This window comes from Branchiostoma lanceolatum, chromosome 17 (genome assembly GCF_035083965.1).
Source record: "Branchiostoma lanceolatum isolate klBraLanc5 chromosome 17, klBraLanc5.hap2, whole genome shotgun sequence".
NCBI lineage: Eukaryota > Metazoa > Chordata > Leptocardii > Amphioxiformes > Branchiostomatidae > Branchiostoma > Branchiostoma lanceolatum.
In genome coordinates this window covers 15,996,981-16,023,553 of record NC_089738.1, presented here as the reverse complement: position 1 = coordinate 16,023,553, position 26,573 = coordinate 15,996,981, and the positions used below count along the sequence as shown (strand labels likewise).

Genomic DNA, 26,573 nt, shown 5'->3' with positions numbered 1-26,573 from the left:
TGAGTGTGTACATACATTGTCTTAAAAAGGGAACTAATATCCCTCCTTTTAGATAATAGATAACATTCATCAGCTATGGTGAGGTATAGATGGTATCTATCTAACTTTCAAGATAGCAATGTCAGGCGTTGTCTAAAGCCCAGTCAGCAAGCTGCACCTGCACCATGTGTCAACAGAGGGCGCTGTGATACCAGAATCCTTTTGATGTCTTTAATTTCTGTGATACTAGCGAAGGGTCAGGGGTATTTGTACTAAAACAAAAACAAGTCCTCTCACACCAGACATGACTTGGTATAAATGCAACTAATATACTTCTACAGTGCCCCAGTGATTTTCTGTGACATTTCCCTTAAAAAATCTGCTGGTTCAGGTTAAGGTTAGCTGGAAGATAACACTTTAGTCTGCCCCATATATCTACTCCCTATTCTTTTCACTCATCATACACTCTGTCCTATCATTTAGGACAAAGAAAACACTACATGATAAAGGCTACACTCAAATAACAGTCAAGGTAACATTTTGTCCTTGGTTTTTTCTTGGTGGTGGTGAAAGCCCTGCAGTATTACCTCAGGACACATGGTGGCACTTTCAAACCGGCCATGGGTTTCTCAATTCTTTGGATACATTCATTCTGAGCTTTAAGTTAGTCCTGAACAACTTGAAAATTACAATATACATTTTGTAGACAAAATATACATTTTGTAGACAAAACACATGTTTATATAATTTGTATTTTCGATCTAACTGCCAAGTTTTAAAAGGACAAGCTTGTGATGTCTTAATACAGCCAGTGTGAAATATCAGAGCCCAGGGACCGCTGGGCTTTATTTGGGTGGAGTTATGATCGGTATGTGACACACCAAATATGGCGTCCCGCCTGTGTGTGTGATCCCAGCCTGTCAATCAAACATGCACACAGCGACGACAACATAACAAAATACGGATTCATCCATCGACTGTTTATTATCTTATGCTGACAACTCATCGATGGATTAGCATCGCAGAGATACATCGTTTGTAAATGTCGGAGAAAAATGCCCCTTTTTAGGGATACTGATTATCATAGATAGGAACAGTTTATTCAACACATACACACTGAGAGAGAATATAGCAGTCTCTCTGACCACATCATGGACTGATACAGTAGTCCAATATACAACAGCTACAATAGTAATGGACTATATAACGCCATTAAAGGAACCGACTTGCTCTGGCTTTGAGGGTGTGTACAGGCAATGTACATGCTTTGAATGAAACATCAGAATGTCCTGCAAGCTTGCTTAGTATATGCTTGATACAAAGCCTAGGCAAAAGCCTCTTTATTTCATGTTGTGTGTTTTTACATCACCCTTCAAAGAGGAGTCAGTCTTTACTACAAAGGGGTCCATCCCCAAGGGTTATATGGCTTGTATTTACTACTGTAGAGAGGGAAAACTAAGAAGGCCCTTGTTTTAAATTTCATCTGTGTTGGTAAAATCCATTCTGTAATAAGATTCAACTGTGAAGTAAACTTCTAACACAGAGGACGGGTGGATGTTAAGTTGTAGAAACTTTGTGGCATCCCCCGTCTCTATTAAGGGACTGTCAGGCCTGGTGTACTACAAACCGTTAATAATAGAGATGGTGGATGTCATATACTTTCTGTAACTTTTGATCCACTGCTCACCGAGTCATGTGTTCTATCTGCATAAAGATGTCAAAAAAGCAGTGTATTTCAGTGGAAATTTTTTTCCTTTGTGTTGAAAATTACAGTTGAATCCTATAACAGAAAACCAAGATCTTCGCAATAAGTTCCTTGAGATGACACTAAAGCCTCCAATTTCTTAAACAAAAGCTCCTATTTTTAGACCTGTTTTACTTTCCAGTATGTGATTCTATGTTTCTTCCAATTTATTTCCACATTAAATGCAAATATAATAGCTTAAAATCACAGCATTTAGAAAAAATGAAAACCAAACAATCAGGTTGAATGCAACTACATTTACGACAGATACATATACTGTCTTAAATGAGTTTCTCCTACCTTACTACAAATGCCATGATTACAATTTCACACAAAAATATATACACATTGGCACATCAAGTTATAATGTACTAAAAAAAGTTATCTCCCAGAAATCCACTATAATAATTGCAAATCCAAATTCTGTTTCAATAGAAACCATGATTACAAAATACAAAATAAAATTCTCATGCATTAAACTTGCAACATTTCAAAAGTTCCTTAAAACTGGAACGCAAAAAAAATGACATTATTTCTAGAGTCGCAGTTTCTAGACAATTCACAAACTTGTACAAAAAACTACCTAGTAATTACAAAAGACAAATTAAAGGAAACACATCAAATCGTCAATGAAAGTGTACATGTACATGTATGTAAGGATGTCCAACTAACTATTTATGTGTGACCCCCTAGCTAGTCCATCTGACATTTTGCTATGTAAGGCATGAATGAATATCATGTAATGTAACACTAATGAATAGTAGATTCTCTACATGTTTCCCCTATTATAAGGTTCGAAAGTTCTTATCCCTAGTCGTCTTGGCGCGGGCGAATGTTCTTCTTGGCTCTCTTTGCTGTGTGTGACGAGGTCTCCTCAGACGGTCGCTCTGCCGAGGCTTCCCATGATACACCAGTGGGTACCGCATCATCGTCTTCATCCTCCTCATCATCGTACCACTGGAGATGCTGGAGACCCAGGGCGGCGGGCTGCTCCTTCTGACCGCTGCCTTCCGACGACTGCCTCATGGGTCGTGACGCCTTCCTCTTCTGGCCGACTCTGTACTCTGGCATGGTGTAGGTCCCGCTCATCCAACGAGACGCGCTGTCGGGCTTGCTCCCGTTGTCCGGAGGTGCGCCGGCCGTTCCGGCCTCTGTCTTCCCCCCCTGGTCCGGCGCGCGGTTCCATCTGGGCTGGAAAGTGGGTCTAAAGTAGGTGGTGTCGGCGGTTTTGCCCACGGAAGGTCTGACCTCCGCCTTGGGTAGAGCTGCGCTGCCGGATGTCTTGGGGAGGGGGACGCTCTGCATCGGTCGCTTGGACAGGGAGGAGTGGACGCTGAGAGGGGGGTTGATCAACATCATGGGGGGAGGAGGGGGGAGGGTGTGTCTGCCCGCTCTACCCTCTGGATCCCACGGTCTGCTGGATGGCTTCGGGGGGTACTGTTTTGTGGTGGCACCGCCTTTCTTCTCTTCCTTTTTCTCCTCCTCTTTCTTTTTATCCCCGTGCTTCTCTTCCTCTCCATCTTCTTCCTCTTCTTCTTCTTCTTCTTCCTCCTCTTTGGAGTCGGAGTCTTCGAAGATGTTGAGGGGCTGCTCGTCGTTGTGTCGCCTGCGTAGGTCGGCAAGGAAGTCAAGCGCGGCAGCCCTGTTGGTTTGGTCGTTCAGATCTTCTTCTTCTGCAAGTCAAGGAGTTATAGAACAGACACAGTTAATAACACACTCAGCACTTGTGCTTAAGATATAAAACTTACCAATTCATCCATACTAATGCACCATTGATAATTTGCACTCCTTACTACTAGTACATTGTTGTTCAAACATTGTTGTTAGACATCCAGGTAATAAGATACACAAGGTAACAGTTACTCAAGCAACTGGATAAAATCTGGAAAAAACAGACAGCGTTGTCTTGAAGACTGGCCTTTCTTTTCAGTCACGGACGAAAGACAACAGATGCCGTATGGAACATCTTACTATTTCCAAATTTTACTCAGTTGCTGTGTAACTGTTACCTTGTAAACCCACTCAGTATTTGTACTGACAAACTTACCGTGCTAATTCATCCATATCGATCTACGTATGATATTTTACCATCTTTATCCTTTACATTTTGTTACATGTCCTTTTAGTAAAATTAGTGGTTCATTATTGAACCATGCCATTTACTGCTTCTTTATTTCTCCTTGACTTCTTATCAAAATCGATTGAGCAACTCAAGTTTTCTGAGACTAACATGCGATGAGTAACATGTGAGATAAGCTTATTCCGTAGACTAAGTATCTTATATATAGACGACCTACATTTTTATTAGAAATATGAAGGCAATTTTACATGATTTTATAGATTATCAATACAGTATAATATGAACAAAGCTAAATTAGAACTTACTTGGCACAGCTACATTCTCACAGATGAAATAAATTCCAATTTTTTTTCAATCAATAAACGCTTTCCTTGCCAAGTTCACAAATCCAATACTCAGTTCTAAAATAAACCCCACTCCCTTAAATGAATTAGAACCTTAATACCCTTAAACTAATTAGATACATGAACATGAATGATGTTGAACCCAGTCACCGTACCTATGATAGAATAAGAACCTTACTCACTCACTCACTCTCTCCCATAGCTTATTACCCATAGACTAATTAAATATATGCACATGAACCGAGTCATTGTACCTATAAATTATAATAGAATAAGAACCTTATTCACTCACTCACTCACTCACTCACTCACTCATTCTCTCCCATAGCTTATTGCCTATAGACTAAAGCCACACCAATTTATTTTGTTGCTTCTTGGAATAGCATATATTCACATGAACCCAGTCATTGTACCTATGATAGAATTAGAACCTTATTACCCATATCAGACTACATGACCCATAGACTACCCATAGACAATTATAAAAATAATTATATTTATATAAATGCACATGAATGATGTTGAACTCAGTCATCGTACCTATGATAGCCTAATAAAAAACTGGGTCACCCTGAAGGCTGTAGCGTGTCCACCTGTTGGGGTTGACCACGTAGTCGGGGACGGGGGGACGTTGCCAGGGACCGCGGGAGTCCCGCTCTGGCGGGGCGCGACCTCCGCCTGGGTTCATCTGCTCCAGGTTGCCGAAGGCGGACGCCATGCGGCGCTGGAAGTCCGGGTTCCCCGGATTGTGGATGGAGTAGCCTTCCTGATCCTTCTCACCATCTTGCTTCCCCGACATCTTTGAACTAGTGAGAGTACGATGACAGAAATATAAGCCATGATTTCATTCATCTCCAAGTAGAAACAGGATCATCTAAACGTTTGACCCTTACCTCATTCATTATTTTGGGTATTGAATATTTATCAGAAGCAGTGAAACAAGGATCAAACTTCTAAATGCCTGTTCGAACCCAACACCATGCTGTTACAGAAAACTGAGGGACACAGAGCCAATACGAGCTCTCCCTTATATCTTAGGCATGTATTAAAATGCCAATCAAACTTCTATCAAAGGGAGCCAGACAGTAGTATTCTGCAGTGAAGCGATTACCGGTAGAGGAGTTAACTGGAGCTGGAATAGGATGGCTAAGTGATACAGAGAGATTAGTTTAATAGATACAAGGCAGCATCCATTTTGAAAGTCACTACATCAATCTCAACACATCTTAACACCAAATAACACATGTTTTGAGACTAGTCTACCACTACACTCATGTGAACAAAATAATATCTTTATTGAACTGCACAAAGCAGCAATGGTTAGTGCTCTTTGTCACATCCATGTTGTTCAGTGCCATTAATGAATATGCATGAAAGTAAAGACAGACTATCACAATATTATGCCCCAAACACATCATATTGATTTTGTACATTTATGACTGTATGTGTCCCGAATTTTCCTACATTTTCTTGTGCCTTTTCCGGCTCAATATCCAGACTGCACAAGAAGGCTACTACGCATTTAGCACGCTGCCAGACGACAGCGGTAACAGGACATATCCCGTGCAGCCAAATACTCAAAATTCCGCTTACATGAAGACGCCCCCCTCCCCTCCCTCCCCCATCCTAGCGATGCTATTTTTAGGACGGTATGACTGCTAAGCGCCCCTTAACGATAGATTCGTCACAAAAAGAAAAAAAGCCTTACCGTGGGACTGGAAGTCCTTTGCTCGACACTTAGGCCGGTCTACAATAACAACAAGCCCACAAAGACAGAACAAAGCTTACCGAATTGAAGAGTTCGTGTCGTACCAAAATATATTGATGACAGAATGTCAGAGGTTAACAGCGGGGTGGTCCACTAAATAGAAGGGGTGTCTGGCACAGAAAACAATTTTCTATAATTCTCTTAAACCAGATGTGATCTAGTAAAAGCAATCCATTTATGTCATATAACTTAGTCTTCGTTTGCTTTTTAAAAGCAAAGTTTTATGACAAAATCTGGACAAAACGGCATTAAGTGACCACATTGATATTACTTACAATCCCCAATTGGCGGGAAAATGGCGTGAGCCAATGTTTGCCTGGTCGAGAGATCGCCTTTCATGATTGTTTGCACAGACCCTGACTGTCGGGTTCAGAATGTCCTTCGGACGACTGGAATGAGGACATGGAGGGAAAATATCAGTCTGGGGACCTTCAAGCTAAACATAAAATGGAAGGAGAATGCGCAGCGTTACGTGTAACGGGCTATAACCTGCATAATTTGCGGAATAGAATTACTTTATCGTCTGGATTTTTGGATGCATGATGGATTTTTCATCAAAACCTCATTTGGATGAAATAAAAACCTCATATTCTAGGTACTAATAGGAAACTATCCTGGAGACGAATATCTTGTACGGCTGATGTTATACGTGGTTATGGCTCCAACAGCTTCTCGGTCTAAAGGAAAGCAATAGACAATATGCCAGAGTGCAAAAGATTTATTTCACAATAAAGGCTTGTAAAAATCAAATCAGAACACACCAAGGAGATAAGTTGAGCTTCTTTTTTCACAATATCATTGTTCGGTAGTTAATATAGTGGTTAAACGCGAGTAATTTTGAGGAAACCTGTTGACAGTGTCACGTGATTGCACGTTCAGCACCAAGGACGGACACACAGATTCCTGGGAACGAGAATTTCGGCTGCTTCTTGAAAATAACCGAAGGGTTCGCTATATAGCGCAAGGTCATAGTTTTGACAACTGCATCAAGTGCACTTTCTTATATAACAGACTTTGGCCGTGGAATAGTTGAATTTCGCTGTATAAAGTATTCAAAACTTTTAATTTTGTTTAATTTTGTCTATTTAAAAAACACGTTGAAGACTGGTGAGAATTATTCACTTTGAGAGAGGTTCACATTGACATCAAAATTTCATCAATAGCTTGACTCGACGTAGACAAAAATAGATAACAGTGATCTGACCTTTGATCTGTGGAGTTGAATAAAAGGATATAAAAATTAAAAGATTATAAATCCCCCCTCCACAGTCCACACACACACATAGTTTCTCATGTAGTTGAAGTTTATTGTAGTGCAGAGACGTTAGAAATCGCATAATAATAGTGAATTGATGACATGTCTGTCTTTAAAACGTTCATACAAAGACAGAGCTGTTTTGTTTAAGAAGATGTGTTTTTAGTGGCCTCTCCTTATTTCTATTTCCAGCATGAATACATAGTCTTCAGATAGAACAACGTGTTCCAAAGAGGCAGTCGTGGTGCACGTGGGGACCCCTGCCGACACATGGTGTTGGTCCAAGGAAGACATGGAAAACCATAGTGATTTCTGATCATGCCCAAGCCTCAGGGATGCCGTACAGCAGAATCCCGCCAGTTGGACGCCACGTATCCCTCACCCTCGTCAACAAGTTCAAATGTATCTTCTAATGGATTTTGCTCACCAGATTTGGAAGGTCGGAAATCTCCATCAGTAAAAATGAAAGGCTGTGAAAGAAAGTGATCTTAAACGACCTGGTCGTTACAAAAAAGACAAACGCAATGTACAAGATTTACATTTTCTATAAGGGAAATTACCAGTCTGACAATTAAGCACAATAAACAGTGGACTACGGCTGAACGTCCCGTCCTAAGGACTGTAACCCTTTCCATGTCGGGTTAGCGGCCGGGATGCGAACTCCCAAAGTTTAGGTCCATGGACAGAGGTGACTAACCACTTGACTCTGTAAGCACGCTCACTAAACCAGCGTTGAACTTGCTTTGACCTGTATAAAAAGTATGAATGTAATGTTTACAATGTTGAATTTCCCTATGGTATTGGTATGCTAATTCTATTGGTTTAGGACGTACGTATACTGTTAACATAGTGATATGTGAAGGACGATGTGATGCTCGCAATTCTTAACGACGTACTATTTACACTAATTTATGAACAGACATGGATCAACATGCATTTTTTCAGCCCGGGTTTCACACGCACGACACGTAGGATGTGTACGTGCTGGCTGTCTGACATGGTTGTGCCGTAATACAATTACCCATCTAAACGGGGCAATGCTTTTACATGCTATAGTATCACACGGCCCAGGAGCTGATGCAAGAATGCACTTATCAATTTAAGAATGGAATGGGGTTTTAGTAGAAAAAAAATGGCCAAGAACGTACGTGTATGCTTCTTTCATTTTATTTAATCATTCTTTATTTGTCTATTTTCTATTAAAAAAAATTAATTAAAAAGGAAGGAATTATATATAACAAACGTTATTTAGCACGCTATTCAAGAGAATTGATTTTCTGATGCACCCTCTTTAAATATCTCATATATCTGCGATGGTCTTACGTCAAACGACAAACACGCTCTCTACCCTATCCCCTTAACCGCAACCCCACCCCAACTCCAACTCCACCTCAACCCTATGGGTTTCCATTGATAAGTGCCAAAGTCCAGCTGCCCTTGACTCCGTAAATAGCGGCCCATCATCGAGTGTGCCCCCTCACCTTTCAGTAAAAATCATCTGGCCGAAATAGCAAATATAGATGTGTTTTATAGAGGTATCCTAGAAATGAAGATGATAAAAAGAAGAATTGGAAATGAAATGAATCCGTTAGAGAGAGACTGACGGGGAAATTTTTATTTTTACTTGTTATAGATTTACCGTGGAATTTTTTTACACCAAGAGCTTCAGTCTAGAGACTAGTGCTACATGTATTACGAACAAAAGAAACAAATAGAGTTAAAGGAATAATATGATCACGTGGAAGTATTCCAATTGTGAGCACTTTGCAATAACCGTTACACGCTTTAAAACACATGTGCATTTCTTATTCATCGACACGTTTCGTTGCGGTACCGTCCCATAGTCAGTGCATGCAGGCGGCACGTCGTCTCTCTCACCTTACTGTTCGACTAGGTATTTACCACTGACGCTTATATGCGAAGTTTGGCCCCATTCCATGCTGGCAGCGGTCCGATATGGTCGCCACGACCATAAATAGTGCAGAGGTCTCTGCATGAGACTAAAACCACTCTCTTAAATATTTATTGGTTTGCTGCGTGCCCTGCCAGTGTCCTTAGCTTTGACGTCTACAGAAGGTCTGGGATGTTTAAGGGATGTGAGGAAATCCCTCGGTCGTCATCAATGCACAATTTTCTGGTATTCTGGTGCACTTAAAAGACCTCGCCACACTGGAAAATCCTTGTCCCAGTGGACGTTGTATCATATTTCGCGTTATGACAGCGGTCTGCGTACCGAAATAACAGAGTCTGGGTGAACGGGAGAGACGCGATACCTTCCATCGGATGCTCATTTCATTTGTTGTGCATCTAGATAAGTCAAAGGTCGGAGGCGACAGTGAACTTCAGTAGGTGCATATTTCAAGAGCAGGCCGTTTTCAAAACTGCAAGAGCGTGACCCTTTCCGCACGTCATTTTTCGCGGAATCCAGAGCTATCGAGGGAGCAGTCATAGGACGACGGAACAATGGTGAAAGTACGCTTCGGTCTGGTTGCGTATGTAGAAGAGGACGTTACGGTGTCTCTGGTTGGTTCAGTGAAGGAGCTGGGAAGATGGGACTTGTCGAAATCGGTCCCCCTTCACCCGGCGGTTCCACCGGAGACCACCGCCGAGCCGTCCTTCTGGGTGTGCGACGTCGAACTCTACAAGGGAACGGAACCCGCCGTCTTCCAGTACAAGTTCGTACGGAGGGCTACCGGTGGAGGGGAGGGGGGCGACTGGGAATGGGAGGGGAGCGGTCCCGCCCACAACAGATGGTGGATCCCCGAAGACGAAGAGAAGAACATGGTCGGAAACGGAGTGTACCTCACCCCGGTAGCCATGTGGAAGGAACCCGACGGAGACCCGCACACCTTAGAGCACACGGCGAGTTTCTACCACACCATCTGTGACTCCAGGACCATGCACTACTCCGAGGTGGTGGAGAACCTGTGGGTGGGGTCCTGCCCCCGCATCCCCGCGCACATCACGCACGGGATGAAGACGGCTCTGGGCGTCACGGCGGTCATCAACCTCCAGAGGGAGGAGGACGTCTGTACCGACTCCGCGGGATGCTGCCCGGAAGGTAATTAAACAACGTACAAATAATACAGAGTTGTGGTATAAAACCTGGTTCTGCAAGATCTTTCCTTAGTCACTGACGAAAGATAGCGGATGCCGTCTGAAACGTCTGACTGTTACGAAATTTTATCCAGTTGCTTGAGTAACTATTTTTGGCGTATCTTATTACCTGGATGTCTAAACTTCATCAATGTAGAAATAATACGGGTTTTTTTTTTCTGTCCCAAGAAAATATAAGAAATGTTTGGATTCTAACCCAAACTTATATTGTTGATACCAAATGCATTGGCACTCAGTACGCTAATGTAGCCAGATTGGTACCAAATCTGCATTGGATATGGGGTATATTGGATATACGGTTTTGAAAATATGACTGAACTTTCTAGTGGTGATGCTAGTATCAGTAACTTGCTGGAGTTTGTCATCACTGTGTCATGTACTTTTTCATGTTGATCAATAAAAATTCACACGTTTATCAAAAGTTATATCTTTAAAAAGGCTTTTGCTGCAGAAAGTATCGACAGAAAGAAAAGATCACTTCAAAGTTCCTGACCGTTGTTCATATGAGAAAGACAGTCGCACATATTGTTGCCATAACTTACATATATATAATAAACAGACTTATTGCCAAATATAACAACATTTTTATGACCAAGTCGTCTAACTTGGAAAAGTACACCGTTATTTGCCAGAATTCCCCTCAGTTGCCAAAGCAGGTAGATATATTTTGTGCAATGCTAGACAACTTTTGCTTAACACCTTTTGTAGTTCCTGTATGTTCTGACAAATTGCGAACGAAGAAGATCTTTTATCGAGCGCGTGATAGAGTGTGTCAGCCAGTGATCTCTGACCCCTCAGCCCTCCCCAATGTCAAATCAACAGTACTGGTATGTATTTTCTCAAGGGCGTGCTGATTATAGTTCATAGCAGGGGGTAAAGCCTTATGTTGGTCTTTATAATCATTGTAGCCCAACACCTAGCTTCCAGCACTCAACAGCTACGAAAATGCAATGTTTTCTTATTCCTTTCATTCAATAATGATAATCCTAAATATGGCGTATAACGTGATTGATCAATGTCTTTAAAATGTTTTGTTGTCCTTGTTTGTATACAATTCAACCTGGTCTTGTAAATATGTGCCTACAATTTAACACACATTACACTGTTGCAGAAAGTATAAGGTATCTTTACCTCACAACAAACCCGTAATAAAACTAATCCGTTTAAGCTCGTACTCCTAAAATAGACACGTCCAGCCATATGTTAGACATGCATACATGACGAAAGCTGTGGAAAAGTGTACATCAAACATATACTAAACCTAATCCGTTTAAGCCCATACTCTTGAAATAGACACGTCCAGTCATATGTCAGACATACATGTCGAAAGCTGTTGAAAAGTGTATAGCCTCGTTTGGTACAAAATAGAAGCTAGCAGACTATATATTCATCATCTTCAAATTCCGAATCTGTTTAGACAATCAGTGACTGTGTTCACACATTGATTGCGGTGCTGTCTGTTTCCTCACGCCCATGACATAGCCCTGTATCGTTCTGACAGCGACAAAACGGTTGACAGTCTTTATTAGGCAACATGCAGGCCGCCATGTTGGCCTAGTTTTATGATACGTGTTTTTGATCGTAGCTGTGCTCAATCATGTGACTACCATGCCGACGTCAAAGGTCCTCCTTGCACCTCGTATTCTTTATTTGGCTATATTGTATTACATGGGTATGCGTGGATGAAAGTTGAATAACATAAAAGGATTATACAATACTGGACGCTTATAGGGCCGCTGTGAGGACATTTTAGTACAACGTATCACACTTTTGATGCCTAAGATATGTAAAGTTATGCCTTATTCATGTATGCAAATATAGATCCATTTCAGATTTCTGGTTTTTAACATAGATACCTTCTGCAAATTTGACATCCTTTTTTATTAATTCTATGTTTTTATCACTCCTATTCTCCAGTTCCCAGTACAGACGTCCCAGACAATCTCTCTCAGCTGTACAAGGATCACGGCATCTCCTACGTCTGGATTCCCGCCAACGACTGGGACCCCAGGAGCAAGGTCGGGGTGCTACCTGCCGCGGTGTACAAGCTATGGGAGCTACTGAAGAGCGGCCATCACGTCTACGTGTACTGCAACGCTGGCATCATCAGATCCGTCCTTATCGTCTGCGGCTACCTGTACTATGTCCTCGGCTGGCCGTACAGGGTTATGGAGTATCACGTGTGTTCGCAGCGTCCTGTAGCGTGCGTCGATCAAGGTATCATCCTAGAAGCCGAGAAAGAGTTTCAGGAGAAGTTTGGGAGCGATGTTTTAGCGGCACGGTGTGCAGAGAGTCCTCGGTCGTACCAGCCCCAACCGCCGCCGAAGATACCCGCTATACATGCGACGCAAACAGAACAACAGCCGAACGAAGAGGATGAAGACCCGGCCTCACCTCAACCGCCTCAGGAGATACCTGATATTCAAGCGACGCAAACAGAACAACAGCCGAACGAAGAGGATGAAGACCCGGCCTCACCTCAACCGCCTCAGGAGATACCTGATATTCAAGCGACGCAAACAGAACAACAGCCGAACGAAGAGGATGAAGACCCGGCCTCACCTCAACCGCCTCAGGAGATACCTGATATTCAAGCGACGCAAACAGAACAACAGGCGAACGAAGAGGAGGGACAGATCGTTGCTGTAGAAGATACCAGCTCAGCTCAACCATCCCAGGAGATACCTGCTATACAAGAAACGCAAACAGAACAGCAGACGAGCAAGGAGGATGAACAGATCGTTGCTGAAGAAGACCCCAGCTCAGCTCAAGCGCCCCAGGAGATACCCGCTATACAAGAAACGCAAACAGAACAGCAGACGAACGAAGAGGAGGGACAGATCGCTGATGATGATGAAAACCCGACCTCAGCTCAACCACCCCAGGAGATACCCACTATAACAGCAACGCAAACAGAACAGCAGACGAGCAAGGAGGATGGACAGATCGTTGCTGAAGAAGACCCCAGCTCAGCTCAAGCGCCCCAGGAGATACCCACTGTACAAGAAACGCAAACAGAACAGCAGCTAAACCACGGGGGTGAAGAAATCGCTGACGATGATGACGCTCACTTTGTAGCTAAAACTAAGATAGTTCTCCGTAGAACGGTGGATTTTCCACCAGAAGAGGGGAAAGAGTCAGATGATTAAAGCCCGATGTATTGGTCAAATTCAATGGGCTGTTACTACAATGTATACGTACTGTTTATTTTGAAAAACTTAAAAATGTTTAAGATTACCTATCTAGCAATTGATGCCAAATACAAACTCTAAAAGTTAGGAAAGTCATAGAACACTGCTTGAATTATGTTAAGTCTTGCCTTGCAATCCATTTTGATGCTAGTGTTTTGCGTATTGTCTGATAAATCTTAGTATGGCCTTAAATATGTAAAATGTTGAATATAGTTCCTTGACGTAGCCATTGTTCTAGCGTGTTGAAGAATAAACAAACAAATTCTTTTACAATGTTGTACAGCCTTTCTTTGCCACCCCTTAACAACATAGTCTCTTTACATTGTTTGTTATTCGAATTCCTTAAGGATGACTTGTATGGACTCTTGCTATGTAGCTTCCTTTGTTTAAGAAAGTGCAACTGGGCATACAAGTACACTGACGTCGTTGTACCTTGAATATTCTCTTACTCATTATCAATAGCAATCACCTACCGGATATCCGATTACGTCTTGCAAGAAGTTCAAAAATAGTACCATTGATATACAGGTGAGCCTTATAATGGGTGCATTACACCTGTATATCTCCTTATATGGTCATATCAGACGTAATTTACGTCATGGGGATTCCCCTCTTGGTGACGTATTGTTTTTGGAAGGCAAAGGTCACTAATGAATGGGAAAAGGGGCGGGGTCGTAGGTTAAGTAGATAGTATCACATTGGCGAAACTCGTAATGCTTTTGATACGGAAACCACGACACACGCCCCTTTTGGCCGAGGCCTGCACAATGACTTATTGTTGTGTCGCTTAAGGTATTGTCTGTAAGGTATAATTTATGGATCTAAGTTGCTGTCGACACTTCACCGACATAAAAGATTAAGTCTAGTGTGACAAGATTGAAATCAGACGGGCCTACCACTTCTGGTTTCTACAGCCATAGATAGCATGTCGTTCTAACCACACCTCTGCATTTTGGAATGTCTGTATCTGTATCTGTATCTATATAGCCGGTATAACCGCCACACCAGCTTAAAAAAATGTCGTCACTTAAAAGAAATACAGACTCCTATTTTCGTCTTAGAAAACACATATACCTTCGAGTAGGGGCTATTTAGTATCTATAAACTCTTGTATCTCTATGGTGTAGTAAATACGCTAGCAAGTGTCGTGCTATTAACTTGAAAGATGCAACATGACTTACATTGACTAAGCAAATCTTCCGCTAGTAAAAAAAAAGCGTAACTGCCGGCCCTTGAAGACAGTGTTCATGGGCCCCGATCTTGGCACTGTTTCAGCCGGCAGTTACGTATGCGATTTTTTTTGCCAGCTGGATGGTTGGAGACTAACCTTGAGAGCTAAAAATCACCTAGGTCAGCTGATCAGGTAGCGTTACGTAGTATTGGTCGCCACGACTTGGGCCTGTTGTGCAATAAGTCAATTTCTTACAGGTTTGTTTTCCTTCAAGTCGCAACAAGGAAGTGTTTCATAACGCCTGAACTTGGACGAGTCTTGGAGGAATGACTACAACAATGCAACCGTATCTCAATTACAACGTAAAAGTGTCACACACAAAAACTGACAGAAAAAGAGGAACGAAAAAAATCGCGCCTACATATACATGACCGCCAATGACCCTTCTAAGTCTGTTCCAGTGTTTATTTGACCAGTGCTATTATCGATTTACCAGCAGGTGCGTAGCGTTACTGGGTTTCTGTATTCACTATTGTAAGTGTTGCGTACGAAGGGCATACTGTGAATACCGTGAGGGCATTTGGTGTCAAATATTAACAGTAAGTTTACCCGGAAATCAATAAAAGGGACCACGCAGCCTAGCTACTGAGAAACCCAATGCAAACAACATATTTTGAGGGAATGAATGAATGAATGAAGAACTTTATTGTGAGCTTTTGCCCACTGGGCTAAGCACGGGTAAAACAAAACACGCATGCATACAAATTGGTGAGAGTATAGAAATGTTATACTAGCTATATATAGTTATGTCGGCTTCCTTTCACTGCACAGACATTTTATGTTTGACTAGTGTGGGTATGTATAGAAATTCAGTTCAATAACAATCAAGAGAAAGAGCTAAATGTTTTGTATGATACGAAATTAGAATAGAAACGGCACAAAAATATGATTTGCAATCTAAGAACGCTGCTTACAGATAATTGGGAGAAAAGCAGCTCGGAAATCGAAGTGAAAAATAACCCACCCACCCAAACAAATGCGTACCGAGAATGTCGACTCCAAAACAACAGGTAGACAAGAGACGCTTCACTGAGAAGGGCACAGCGAAAGTGTCTCCGAGAAACGGTATCGGTGTCCTGCGAACTTTATAGCGAAACTTACCTGGTCAAAGACGGTAGGCATACTGAGAATGTCATGTCAGAAGGTACTCGGTAAAATGCATACTGAGAAGGTTAGGTCCACAATAGCACGCTGTTGCATTGACACTACCATTTTGCAAAATTCGCTGAAATACGGAAGTGTAACAAATAGATCTTGTCTTAGTAACCAAGAAAAAGGTACCGATGCACCAAAATATCATACGGAGGAACTCGGGGCAAAATTGTCAATTTGAAAGAACCACTTACTCCTAAAGGTTTCAAACAAGACTGGGATGCTTACTCGGAAAGTCTCACATTTGAAGGGTAAGGTTGAACGATTCTGCATTAAAACGCTAACTTGGAAGTAGCGCAACGTTTCGGCGTCCACACTTTCTCGGAATCGGCATGTACTATTCTTATGGACGTCTCTCAGTACCATATGTTTATTGCACAGTAAGATGTGTGTATTATTGTTGCAGAATTCGTTTGCTTTGACAGCAAGTGGTAGTTTATAGATTGTGCAGTACAGATCCAGCTTATTTGTAACAACTCTTCAGACAAACTTTTTTTTGATCAAACTCTTTTTATTCTTAGGGAATGTTGTACAGTCAGCGTTCCCGTGTGGTTGTCTGAATGCAATTCGTTTGCAACATACACAAGATGTCGAAAATTGCGTGAGGCGCTTCACAAAATAAGATACGCCAATATCCAGTACCAAGACTGACGACTACGAACATCACACTCCCTTTTATGTATCAACAGTACAAAGCGGCCTGTGCCAGATATCACGCTAGGCAATGTTACAGATGATCCTAGTACACACACACAAAAGCACTACCACTTGAAGTGGGCAAGTTTGTCAACATACTATAGATTCACAATATGCCATACACAAACAATTTTGAAACAATCTCATACGCTCTCGTTCAACAATTTTGCAACGTTACATCAGTCCTGAATCCTTCCATAAACAACAACACATTCGTATATACCTCCAAAACCAGTGTGAGCCAAACCCACAGAAGCCTTCGTAAGCTTTGACGTTCTAGTCAAACGCTTTCGAAAAATCCACAACAGCAACAAGTCCAACAAACCATCCTCTCTTACCCTCATCTGAATATGTCCATTCTCAATCCTTCGGCTATTTACCTTTTCTCATGACTTTCAAATCTTGAAGCACCCTGCTCAAATATAGTAGTAACTTCTCCTGACCACACTTCTTGGCTTATTACAATTTACACAGCAAATCTTAAATCTATCCGTTGTAGTCGTTACTTACTGGCTTTATAAAACGGCCTTATAAACTCCACATACTGGCTATATAAAGTTTTGGCTTATTTTTCTTCAAAATACACAGGTTTTCAGTACAGCGTGTCATTCAAATGAACACAATAATGTCATATAACCTTTTTTTTCTGTGAAACCAACCAGTTTAGACCACTTACGAGTACATCAAACTATGAAGAATACAATGGGGTATGCATGAAACGTACCGGTACGAATTGTTCGTGGAAATGAAAAAGGACTGAAATCCAAATTCAGTGCCTTTTGATATGTCAATATAATCTAGATGCAATGTGCAAATATGTTTTGATTCAGAAGTTGATATTTTAGGACACTGGTGTTTTTACTTGTTTATGAAATTTGTCTATATCATGGGTACGATCACACGGTTGGTTGAACAAATGCCCCCCTCCCCATTTTCAAGGATTTCTAGCTTTCATTTTCGTACTTAGTACATACACTTTCTCGTGAGCACGTCTTCCATGCTATTCTTTACATGACCACAAAGTCATAAAATTGGCAAAAGATACCAAAGGGTGTGTATATCATAGGGGTGTTTTTTTGGGACAAACGGAAATCGAACTTCTCATGTGGCACAATAAGGCCTAAAACGTATTGCCGTAAAACATGCAAACAAATTTTGCATCATCTTTTTTTTCTTCAAATTTTGCTATCTGTCACCTTAGCCACACATGCCCATATTTGGTTGTGGATCCTCCACAACGCGCAGGCGCTGTTCTGCGGTCACGTGACGGAGCACCACAGTGATGAGGGCATGGGCGTTGGGAGGACCTGGGTCATTCTGCCCGATGCTTAGGTAGACCTGGGTTTCCGGGCGCTGCTGGTTCACCCCAATCGCGTAGTCCCCGATGGCTGCCATGAACGTGGCGTAGTCGAACACCTTGGTTTTCACGCCTTTCTTCAGTGTGACGACCCGACCGCCCACCATCCGACAGAACAGCCGCACACGACAGTGCCGGGTGATGTAGAGGTCGTTGTTCAGGACACGAAAGATGATACCTGAGGAACAATGGAAATAATAAATAATGTTTTTATTCAGTTGGTGCAGTTGTACAGATTAGCAGGGCCTTGGGATTGGCCCTGAATTGTCCTGACACTCTATATTACATTACGGGGACAGGTAAAATCATTCATAGCTAATATTACTGACTAAATATACTTTAAAATCTTTAAGATGTATAGAGTACAAAATTATATGAAAGGATTTGAAAGCGGTGATCACTATCGTGTATCACTAATAATGTCTTCAGCCTCGTAAAAATGGAATCCTATTTAACATCACTGGGGAATTTTTAGATACGGAAGCCTAAGCTTTTTTTCCCCTTTCCTTACCCCTTTCCCTATCATGAACATTCTTGCTCCTCCCAAGTAGCCCCTGCCTTCTCCCTCCGTCCCTCCTTTTCTTCTTTCTTCCCTCCCTAAATCGATAATCCCTAATCCAATCTGAATGGTTCGAATGTCGTCAGCCAATCACATGCTCCGCCTCCTAGAATCATGTTGGTGGAGAGAACCGGAAAGTTATTAACCAATCACGTCACCACCGACGATCAAGAGGCAACGTGATTGGCTGGTAAATTTGTCTCCAGTAACACGCGTGGAGTATCTGATTGGCTGACGGCTGGCCAGCGCTAACGCAGCGGGAAGGACAAATCGCATCCAAAAGCGGTAGGCCTGACATGAGCATGAAGTGGAGGAGACGCATGCCTACCTTTGCCGAGGTGGCTGAAGACCCGGTTGTACTGCTCCTGCTTCTGTGCATTCCCACCGGTGTACAGCGGCAGCGCCACCAGTTCGGCCGGGGTGTGTAAGCCGTTCCGCTGGAAGTTGGGAGGGTGCAGCAGGCATCCCTTGGAGGGCTTGGTGCCGAAGAGCCTGTTGTTTCCGTAATACGGCTCGACGAGTAACTCGCATTCTGTGAAAATGGACAAAAATAGACGAATCATTATTTTTCAAACTACGGTCATTGGCAGGCTAACAAAACGACATTTAAGATTACCAAATGGACAGATACAGTCAAATTTGGTCAGGCAACCACCTCCAGTAAGAAGCCATGCCAAAACAGCCCCATCAATATTTATATAGTTAAACCCACCCTGTCCTGTGCAACCACCTGTCCTCAGCAACCATTCCCCCACTCCCTTGAGCGGTTGCTGAATGCAGGTTTGCAGCAAAGTATTGTGCTAATTGGTTATTAATACATACCATCCCTGCCTCCCAAATGATGATACTTATTCCATATCTGCCATACTACTATCGCCCCTTACTTTCTTTTTCATATCAGTACCCTTCATATAACCACTTGTTTAAAGGTTTTCCATACTTTTCAAAAATTATCTAATGACTTCTAACCTTCATCTAGAACTGGTGAGACGCGGTGCCCGTTCATGTTCTGATGACCGTCATCTGAAAGGCAGAGAAAAACAGGTTGGAACCATTTTTTTTTCTACATAGAAGGAACAAGCTTTGATCTGAAACATCTCATTGAACTATCATAGATTTTTTATCAATCGCTGCGTAAAGCCGTAGGGACAATCTTCATTTGGGCAGCCTTTAGACTTCCTCATTTTGTATCAGTCTAAAGGAAGTGCTACTATTTCTTGGGGTGAAAAAAAACAACTGCGGTAGAACAACCCCTTCTGTTGACTTTGTAATATTAGGAGGACAAATCAACAATAGAATAGACGGAAAAGTCGAGAAAGAACAGCAAAGGATTAAGAAGTTAAGTGAATTAAGATTGAAAAGCAGAAAACAATAATAGCCCTCCTGGCTTTCCTTACCTTGTAAGCCCGAGGGCTTAAAAGGCAGAAATACAAACAGAGGGGTGTTAAACACAACAAGTTCACAACAATGTTAACAAATCATTCATAGTGTACCTAGGAATATTGACCAAAGACATTGTTGTGATTGAGGGAAAAAACAGCTCAGGTCTCGTAAGAAAAGAGCCATACCAGCTAAAGAGAGTGAAGGCGTAAAAAAACGGAACTGTTGACAATCAGGCTATCGATGCCAAACAAACAGAGTGTGCGGAAGTTACATCCGGAAGAAAATTAGCTACTTAGAACAATGCTTCCCTTGTCTTCAACGCGCTATGCACGAAAAAAAAACAGTAGCCAAGTACCCTACATGCCCATACTGCCATGCGTAACTTGTTGCAACTTTTCTACATTTGCATTTGGCTTTCAGAATAAGTTGCTCTTTTTTCAAATGTTGGAAACCACCCCCCCCCCTTGGCCTTTGGTCTTCCACCCCAACTGAATAACACAACTTACGTCAAAATTATTTTCTAGCCAGGTGACTAGACTTGTTTACTGCTATTCCTGCATTAAGTAAGAAATCGAGCACCTTGACAGAGAAGACATGCGTTCAGATCAGCATGCACATGTTCAGAATGGCAGAGAGGGGTGTTATAAGATTTGACGAGAAAGAACATTTAAACGTAGCCAATAAAGGAACTAAACCTCTTACCCGTGGTCGGTGGTGAGAGAAGGCGATACAGCCGGTAAGGGTTGTCGCCTTGCTCCTGACTCTGATCACGCAGGTACTTAGCCTCGGTGGACTTGTTCATGGCGCACCTGAAGTTGGTCTTCCACCTGGACGGGTCGGGTTTGTCCGCTCCTTCGGTGTACCTGCCGGTGTGCACCGCCCACTCCTGTTGAAAGTACGCAGCGTCTCCCGTCAGAGACATGTTTACAGGACAGTGTATGTGTTGTGCTGCGGTGTGACCTGTGACGTTCAGGTCAAAGTGTGTTCTTTTGTTGTGCCGTGATATGGTGTGTGACTAATACATGTACACATGCAGTTTGGCGTACGGCTGCTGTGGGAAAGCAAGTTTAGGACCCGGTCACAGTCATCGTGCAACGATATTTATCGCACCATTGTCGCACGATCGCAAACTGAAGTCATTCTAGGGATCGTCGTGTATGTTTCGTACAAAATTTCAGCTGTCTTGTTACCGAAAAGGCTGTCTCAGATCCAATCTTGTTGGCGGCTGGTTCTGTTACAGTCTGCTTGATACTACAAAGGTGGTTCAACCACATGGAAGAGTAGTACTACGGTCTACGACGAAAGTGACCTCGCGACGTTAAGGAATAGGCGTGATTTCAACTGGTAAACTGTGAGGGACATACATGTATGTAACGTGCTTGTGACTCATGAAGATCAGGTGCAAAGTTTCATGTCGTTGTTGTGGCGGCAGTTATATTACATCAACAACTCGACACGCCTACGCGTACGGTGACTAACAAGCAAGAAAAAAAACAGGTGAAATGCTGTTTGCCATCAAAGATTGTGTGGGGGAGGGGGTGTTGAAATGGTGCAAGGTGGTCCACTCGGATTGCGTGGGCACCAACTGCACCTGTAAGAGACCCATGACTTTTCAATGACCAGGAAATGTGCTTGCACCCCACCCCCCTCCTCACGCGAAACTTTTACCGCCCCCTGTTCTCTGTGTAATGCTAATGTTTGACTCACTCAGTCACTGAATAAGTTGTCCCCTGAAACTATCTCTGTCACGATGAACATTCGTTAACAAAACATTGACAGACAAGTGCACAGACAGAAGATTAACCACTCACAGAAACGCAATATTGACAAAAGATATGAAATTACAAAGCTAAGTGGACATGTTACGTGGTGCTATGTTGACCTACCATGTTTACCAGCCGTGACCAAGAAGCGATCTTGTTGGCAAAATACTTCAACAAGTTTGAAGCTGGCAAAACAGAAAAACAAACAAAAAGCACACAGACAAAAGAACGTACCTTGAATATCGCGCCGTCTTGATCCACGTTGTAGTCATGCTGGCTTTTCCGCGTCCACAGGATCTTGACCATTTGTCTCGCCTCGTCCTGCCAGGAGACGCCGGGCACCTGGCCGGAGTTCACACGCTCCCGGAGCCACGGGATCAGCTTCTGCCGAGTCCGCGGCCTCTGCTGGGGAGACAGGCTCACCTCCACGTCTAAGGAGTCTGCCATTTCTCGCTTCAACCTGTGCTGGTCCATTGTGAGCCTGCAGAACGATCACCATTACATCGCTAAAGTTCAAACCTAAGTGGTGCACGTGGGCGCTGGGGAGTCCCCAAAACTTTCTAGTGTTTGTTGACAAACTTTCTATATGGACTGTAAATAGCTGGGGGTGTCGCATAGTAGTTGCGCATGGTGACGTCATGTCTAAGACTTTGCTGTAAACACCTTTTTTGCGGTGAAGTCTTTACCGCAAACATAAAACCACCGCGAAAAGTCGTTCCATTTTGTGAGTGTAGTGCTACTATAGTTTCAATTGCGAACTCATAACCACCGCGAACACCCCCATTTTCTCCCTACCGCGAAATCGAATCCCCGCGAACATTTCTGCATTTACAGAGTCTGGAACCAGGCCAGCACAGCTAGCACCGTACAATGCCAATGGCCAAGTGCCAACAAGTTATACAATGAAGTTTGCATACAAATATTCTTATCTGACGGTACAAACTGAAGTAATAACCGTTAACTAGATTTGAAACGCGATTCTACCGAAGGTTTTGATTGACAAGCACATGCATGAAGTACACGATTTTTTGTATGGGTTGTTGAGATTTCTCTGCGTCACTTGAAGAATTTTCTCGAACATCAGAATGTGGTTTACAGGGACCACAGCACAACCGCAGTGAGGCATTCACCAAGTTCTCCGCACATGACTACAATTCCAGTTCAAACCGCAAAATGTCATTTGAACCTAGTTTACATTCGACCGACAGATTTCTAATGCCGCAAGTTTTATTTTGACCGGTATTCTCCTCACAGACACTCACATCTGCCCCCCTCCCCCATTGCAACATCTTGAACAGAAACTTATAAGAGCAAAAAAAAAACTCACCAAAAATGCGCCGAGGCTCTGCTGGGAACGTTCACTACGCCCGGAATGCTGCGTCTGAACTTGAAAAGTTTTGCTGACCGAATGGCACATGGTTTGAGCCTCGGTAGGCTTTAAAATCTTCTAACAGGGAGTTCCCCGGTGACGAAGGGGACCGAAACCTGAACGAAGGTGGTTACTAGTAATTTAACTGTGACAATGAGTCACTCAGAAGTGGGTCACTTTCTCATGAGCCCTGGGCGCTCCAAGAAACCGCTATGGGTAGAAAAGCATACATGTGGAAAGGTCTGTGGCAAGATTATGGTTCTCTAGCAAAAAAAACAATAACATCTGACCGCTGTCAATAATTGCTACATGCAGCCATGCGCCAACATTGGTCAAAGTCCGTTTTGTATGTAAGACGCGAGTTCGCCAAGCTGATCCGCTGAGACATTGCACAGACTTCCAACTACAGATATGGTCTTCTTTTACTTTCGTGAGTTGGACAAGACTGTCATGTGCCAATTGTTCACCGCACGACTACATGTCTCAGTTCAAATCGAGATTTGATCAAAGCGGCTGAGCCATTGTACAGTGCATTACAGGTTCTTTTACTTTCGTTTTCAAGGCACTCAACAATAACATACAGATCAGTTCGACCCAGCAAAACAGCATGTCTGACAGATGTAATAATGATACTTAAGCTTCCACATAGGTTAATTTTAGACGTTTGGGGGTTGTTGTTGCTGTACATGTATCGTTACGATCGTGCCACCTTGACAAGTGTCAGCAACCAACTTACACGAGACGAATCACATGATGTAATTTATGAATCTATACAATATAGATCTAGTCTTGAAAAATCACACAGACATGTGACAGTCTAGTGAGAGGAGTCTTGCTTCTATCTCTTTTTCTTGTTGTTCTTTCCTTTCATTATTCTTTCCTCCTCCCTCTAAACAGAATCTGTGGCTGCGAATACAGATGACTGTTGCAAGTTTTGTTTCACTTTCGTGGAAACCACTTGAAGTGCAAAACACGTGTGGGGCGGGGATGGGGTTTTCCATTTGATCACGAGACAGCTCCATCGTGTATTCGACAAACTTGTTTTCCAAAGCTGGATCCACGGAGGGGTCGTCCCACGTACTTCAACTGGGATTTGGAAAATCCCCAACTTTGATAATACGCCCTTTCCATCTAGCCTCTAACGTTAGTAGGCTCCAGAGGTGGCCGGAAACAATAGAAATTGGCCTAAACGACAGATAACATGCCAGAGAAGTTAGTCGGCCGGAGAGTACAGTTGGTCACCTTAGGAAAACTATACCCCTCTACCGCTCCGTATAGTTGGTGTGTTGGGCCGAAGGGCGGTTATACCGGCTATATAGATACAGATACAGAAACAGATACAGATACCGGCTAACTCCTCTGTCATTTTATCTGTCTATTTGTCCAATTTTTACTCTTTCCAGCCATCTCTGGAGCCTGGTAGAGGCTGCTTTCCACCGAGGCTGCGACCGCTGAGTGACCTTCGAGCGACCAGAAGTCATCTCATTAGTAGTTCAAACGAATTTCATTCATAAACAAGCCGCTAGGGGGCCCTATATGACTTACTTTCCCTCCCAATAGCTATCTACCACTAAAGAATCAAGACCATAGCATGTCCAGAACACGAGATAACAAACCCAGTAGTTCCGCTGCAGTACTAAAGCAAGTCGCTAGGGGGCCTAAAGTCTAATGATTTCGAGGTCTCAATAAGATCTACCCATATACCAAGTACATGTATCAAGACGGTCCATCAAGGCATTCTTGAGTTATCGTGTTTACACACACACACACACACACACACACACACACACACACACACACACACACACACACACACACACACACACACACACACACACACACACGAACGCTGACGAAAACATAACCTTTACGGCAAAGGTGAAATGTATTTTGAAAGTTTTGTGTATTTTGTACATGTTGTATTTCAAATCATACATTTGCGTCATGTGTTATATTCAATGTATAAAGTCATAGGTCATAAAATTCATTTTCATTGCTCAGTGGTCATGACGTCACTCAATGGAACCAGCCGAACAGCCTCAAGGGCGTTCAACTTTGTAAATGTGGGCTGTTCGTTCAGATTATTTTCTGGGAAAAGTGGGAGAAACGAAACTTTGCATAGTTCATAGTTACAAACAAAAATTGTGATTTTTTTCTCCCAATATCATTTTATGGCACGTCAAAAACTCCCATACTGTTGGTTTGTGACTAAATGTGGTCTGTTCATTATAAGTTTTCCTCACTTCTGGGAAAACTGGGAGAAACGAAACTTGGCCTAGTTTTTATTCCCTTGATAAACAAAAATCGTGATTTTTTGTTGCTTCCCTCATGATCATTTTATGGCACGTCACAAACCCTAGCCTCCGTTGCAGGCTCTGAAGCGGCTTTTTGGGGGGCTAAATAATACACTTTTTGCAGCCACCCCTTAACTATCAGCCATCCTGTAACTATCAGCCGCTGATAGTTACAGGATGGCTGATAGTTACGGGGTGGCTGCAAAAAGTGTATTATTTAGCCCCCCAAAAAGCCGCTTCAGAGCCTGCAATGGAGGCTAACAAACCCCCACACTGTTAGTTTGTGACTAAACGTGGTCTGTTCATTAAAAGTTTTCCTCACTTGGCACAGTTCATAGTCCTTTCATAAACAAAAATCGTGACTTTTTTGCTTCCCTCATGATCAATTTATGGCGCGTTACAAACTCCAACATCGGTTCATGACTAGTTGTGTAAAACCCACTCAAATAACCACCGGTTCATAAAGCCCAGTGGTTGATACCCGTTCATAATGACAAGTCGTTATTATCAAATCCCGCATTACAACGTAAGCATAGATATAGAAACTTATTGTAGACTAGCAATAAAGTATGATCTTGTATCACATGACTGTGTATGCCTTATGTTTTTACTTTACATTTGGACTTCGACATTGTTGTCAACATGCAATAAGCCTACGGGCATGAATTTGCAATAGACTTATCAATCTATATCACGTATGGTAACTACGAATGATCGACATGCTCACGGTAAAACTTTTACCAGTCGTAGAATTCTTGATCGATAGTTTTTCTCTACGTTTTTCAGAATTTGTTCTCATTAAAGTTGTTGTGCTCAACTGGTGACGCTCAAAATCTGCGCTTGTGAAAATCGTCACTTTGCGGCTCATCGGAGAACACCACCCCCTAGTAAGCAATCGAAAACTCATATATATATAGTACTGTATACGTACACAATGTTACCAAAAATTCTATTTTAGTTTTAGGCCATGTTCAGTGAGAGTATAATGTATCCCATGACGTAAAGCATGCATATATGGTGGAATATTGATATGGAATGAAGCAATAACTTGAGCCCTTATGGCTTGTTTTGAAGACCCAGTGATTGGAGCTCAACTCAAACCCGTGACAACTGTCACCAGTGTCAATATTGGCCTGACAAAAATAGACCTGAGGTGATCATAACGTACACGCAGGTCACGCTTGATAAAACAAAACATCTACGGTCAGAATTTGCCTAGTTAAACACGTCTTCCATACATGTAGATGCAAATGTGCTTCAGCTGTGGTGTACACGTAACTAGCAATGAAAA

At 42.6% G+C, this 26,573-nt stretch overlaps 2 protein-coding genes and 1 pseudogene across 3 annotated transcripts; 1 reads left to right on the top strand and 2 right to left on the bottom strand.

Moving 5' to 3' along the window:
• Window positions 1-944: 944 nt before the first annotated feature.
• On the bottom strand, window positions 945-6,036 carry LOC136422369 (uncharacterized). 2 transcript variants are annotated; one of them, XM_066410092.1, is made up of 3 exons: window positions 5,936-6,036; window positions 4,718-4,953; window positions 945-3,396 (listed from the first exon to the last, which is right to left on the bottom strand). In XM_066410092.1, the coding sequence occupies exons 2-3, from the start codon at window positions 4,944-4,946 to the stop codon at window positions 2,534-2,536; spliced, it is 1,092 nt and encodes a 363-aa protein (XP_066266189.1). In that variant the 5' UTR covers window positions 4,947-4,953; window positions 5,936-6,036; the 3' UTR covers window positions 945-2,533. The 2 variants fall into 2 exon arrangements, with proteins under 2 accessions (XP_066266189.1, XP_066266188.1); XM_066410091.1 differs by having other exon boundaries at window positions 5,856-6,002.
• A 2,959-nt stretch (window positions 6,037-8,995) lies between these two features.
• On the top strand, window positions 8,996-13,436 carry LOC136422481 (laforin pseudogene; annotated as a pseudogene).
• Window positions 13,437-16,353: 2,917 nt separating this feature from the next.
• LOC136423418 (interferon regulatory factor 8-like) lies at window positions 16,354-22,168 on the bottom strand. Its single transcript, XM_066411559.1, has 5 exons — window positions 21,854-22,168; window positions 20,559-20,742; window positions 19,443-19,496; window positions 18,802-19,005; window positions 16,354-18,092 (listed from the first exon to the last, which is right to left on the bottom strand). Exons 1-5 carry the CDS (start codon window positions 22,091-22,093, stop codon window positions 17,755-17,757), a joined length of 1,020 nt encoding a protein of 339 aa, XP_066267656.1. The 5' UTR covers window positions 22,094-22,168; the 3' UTR covers window positions 16,354-17,754.
• Window positions 22,169-26,573: the final 4,405 nt, after the last annotated feature.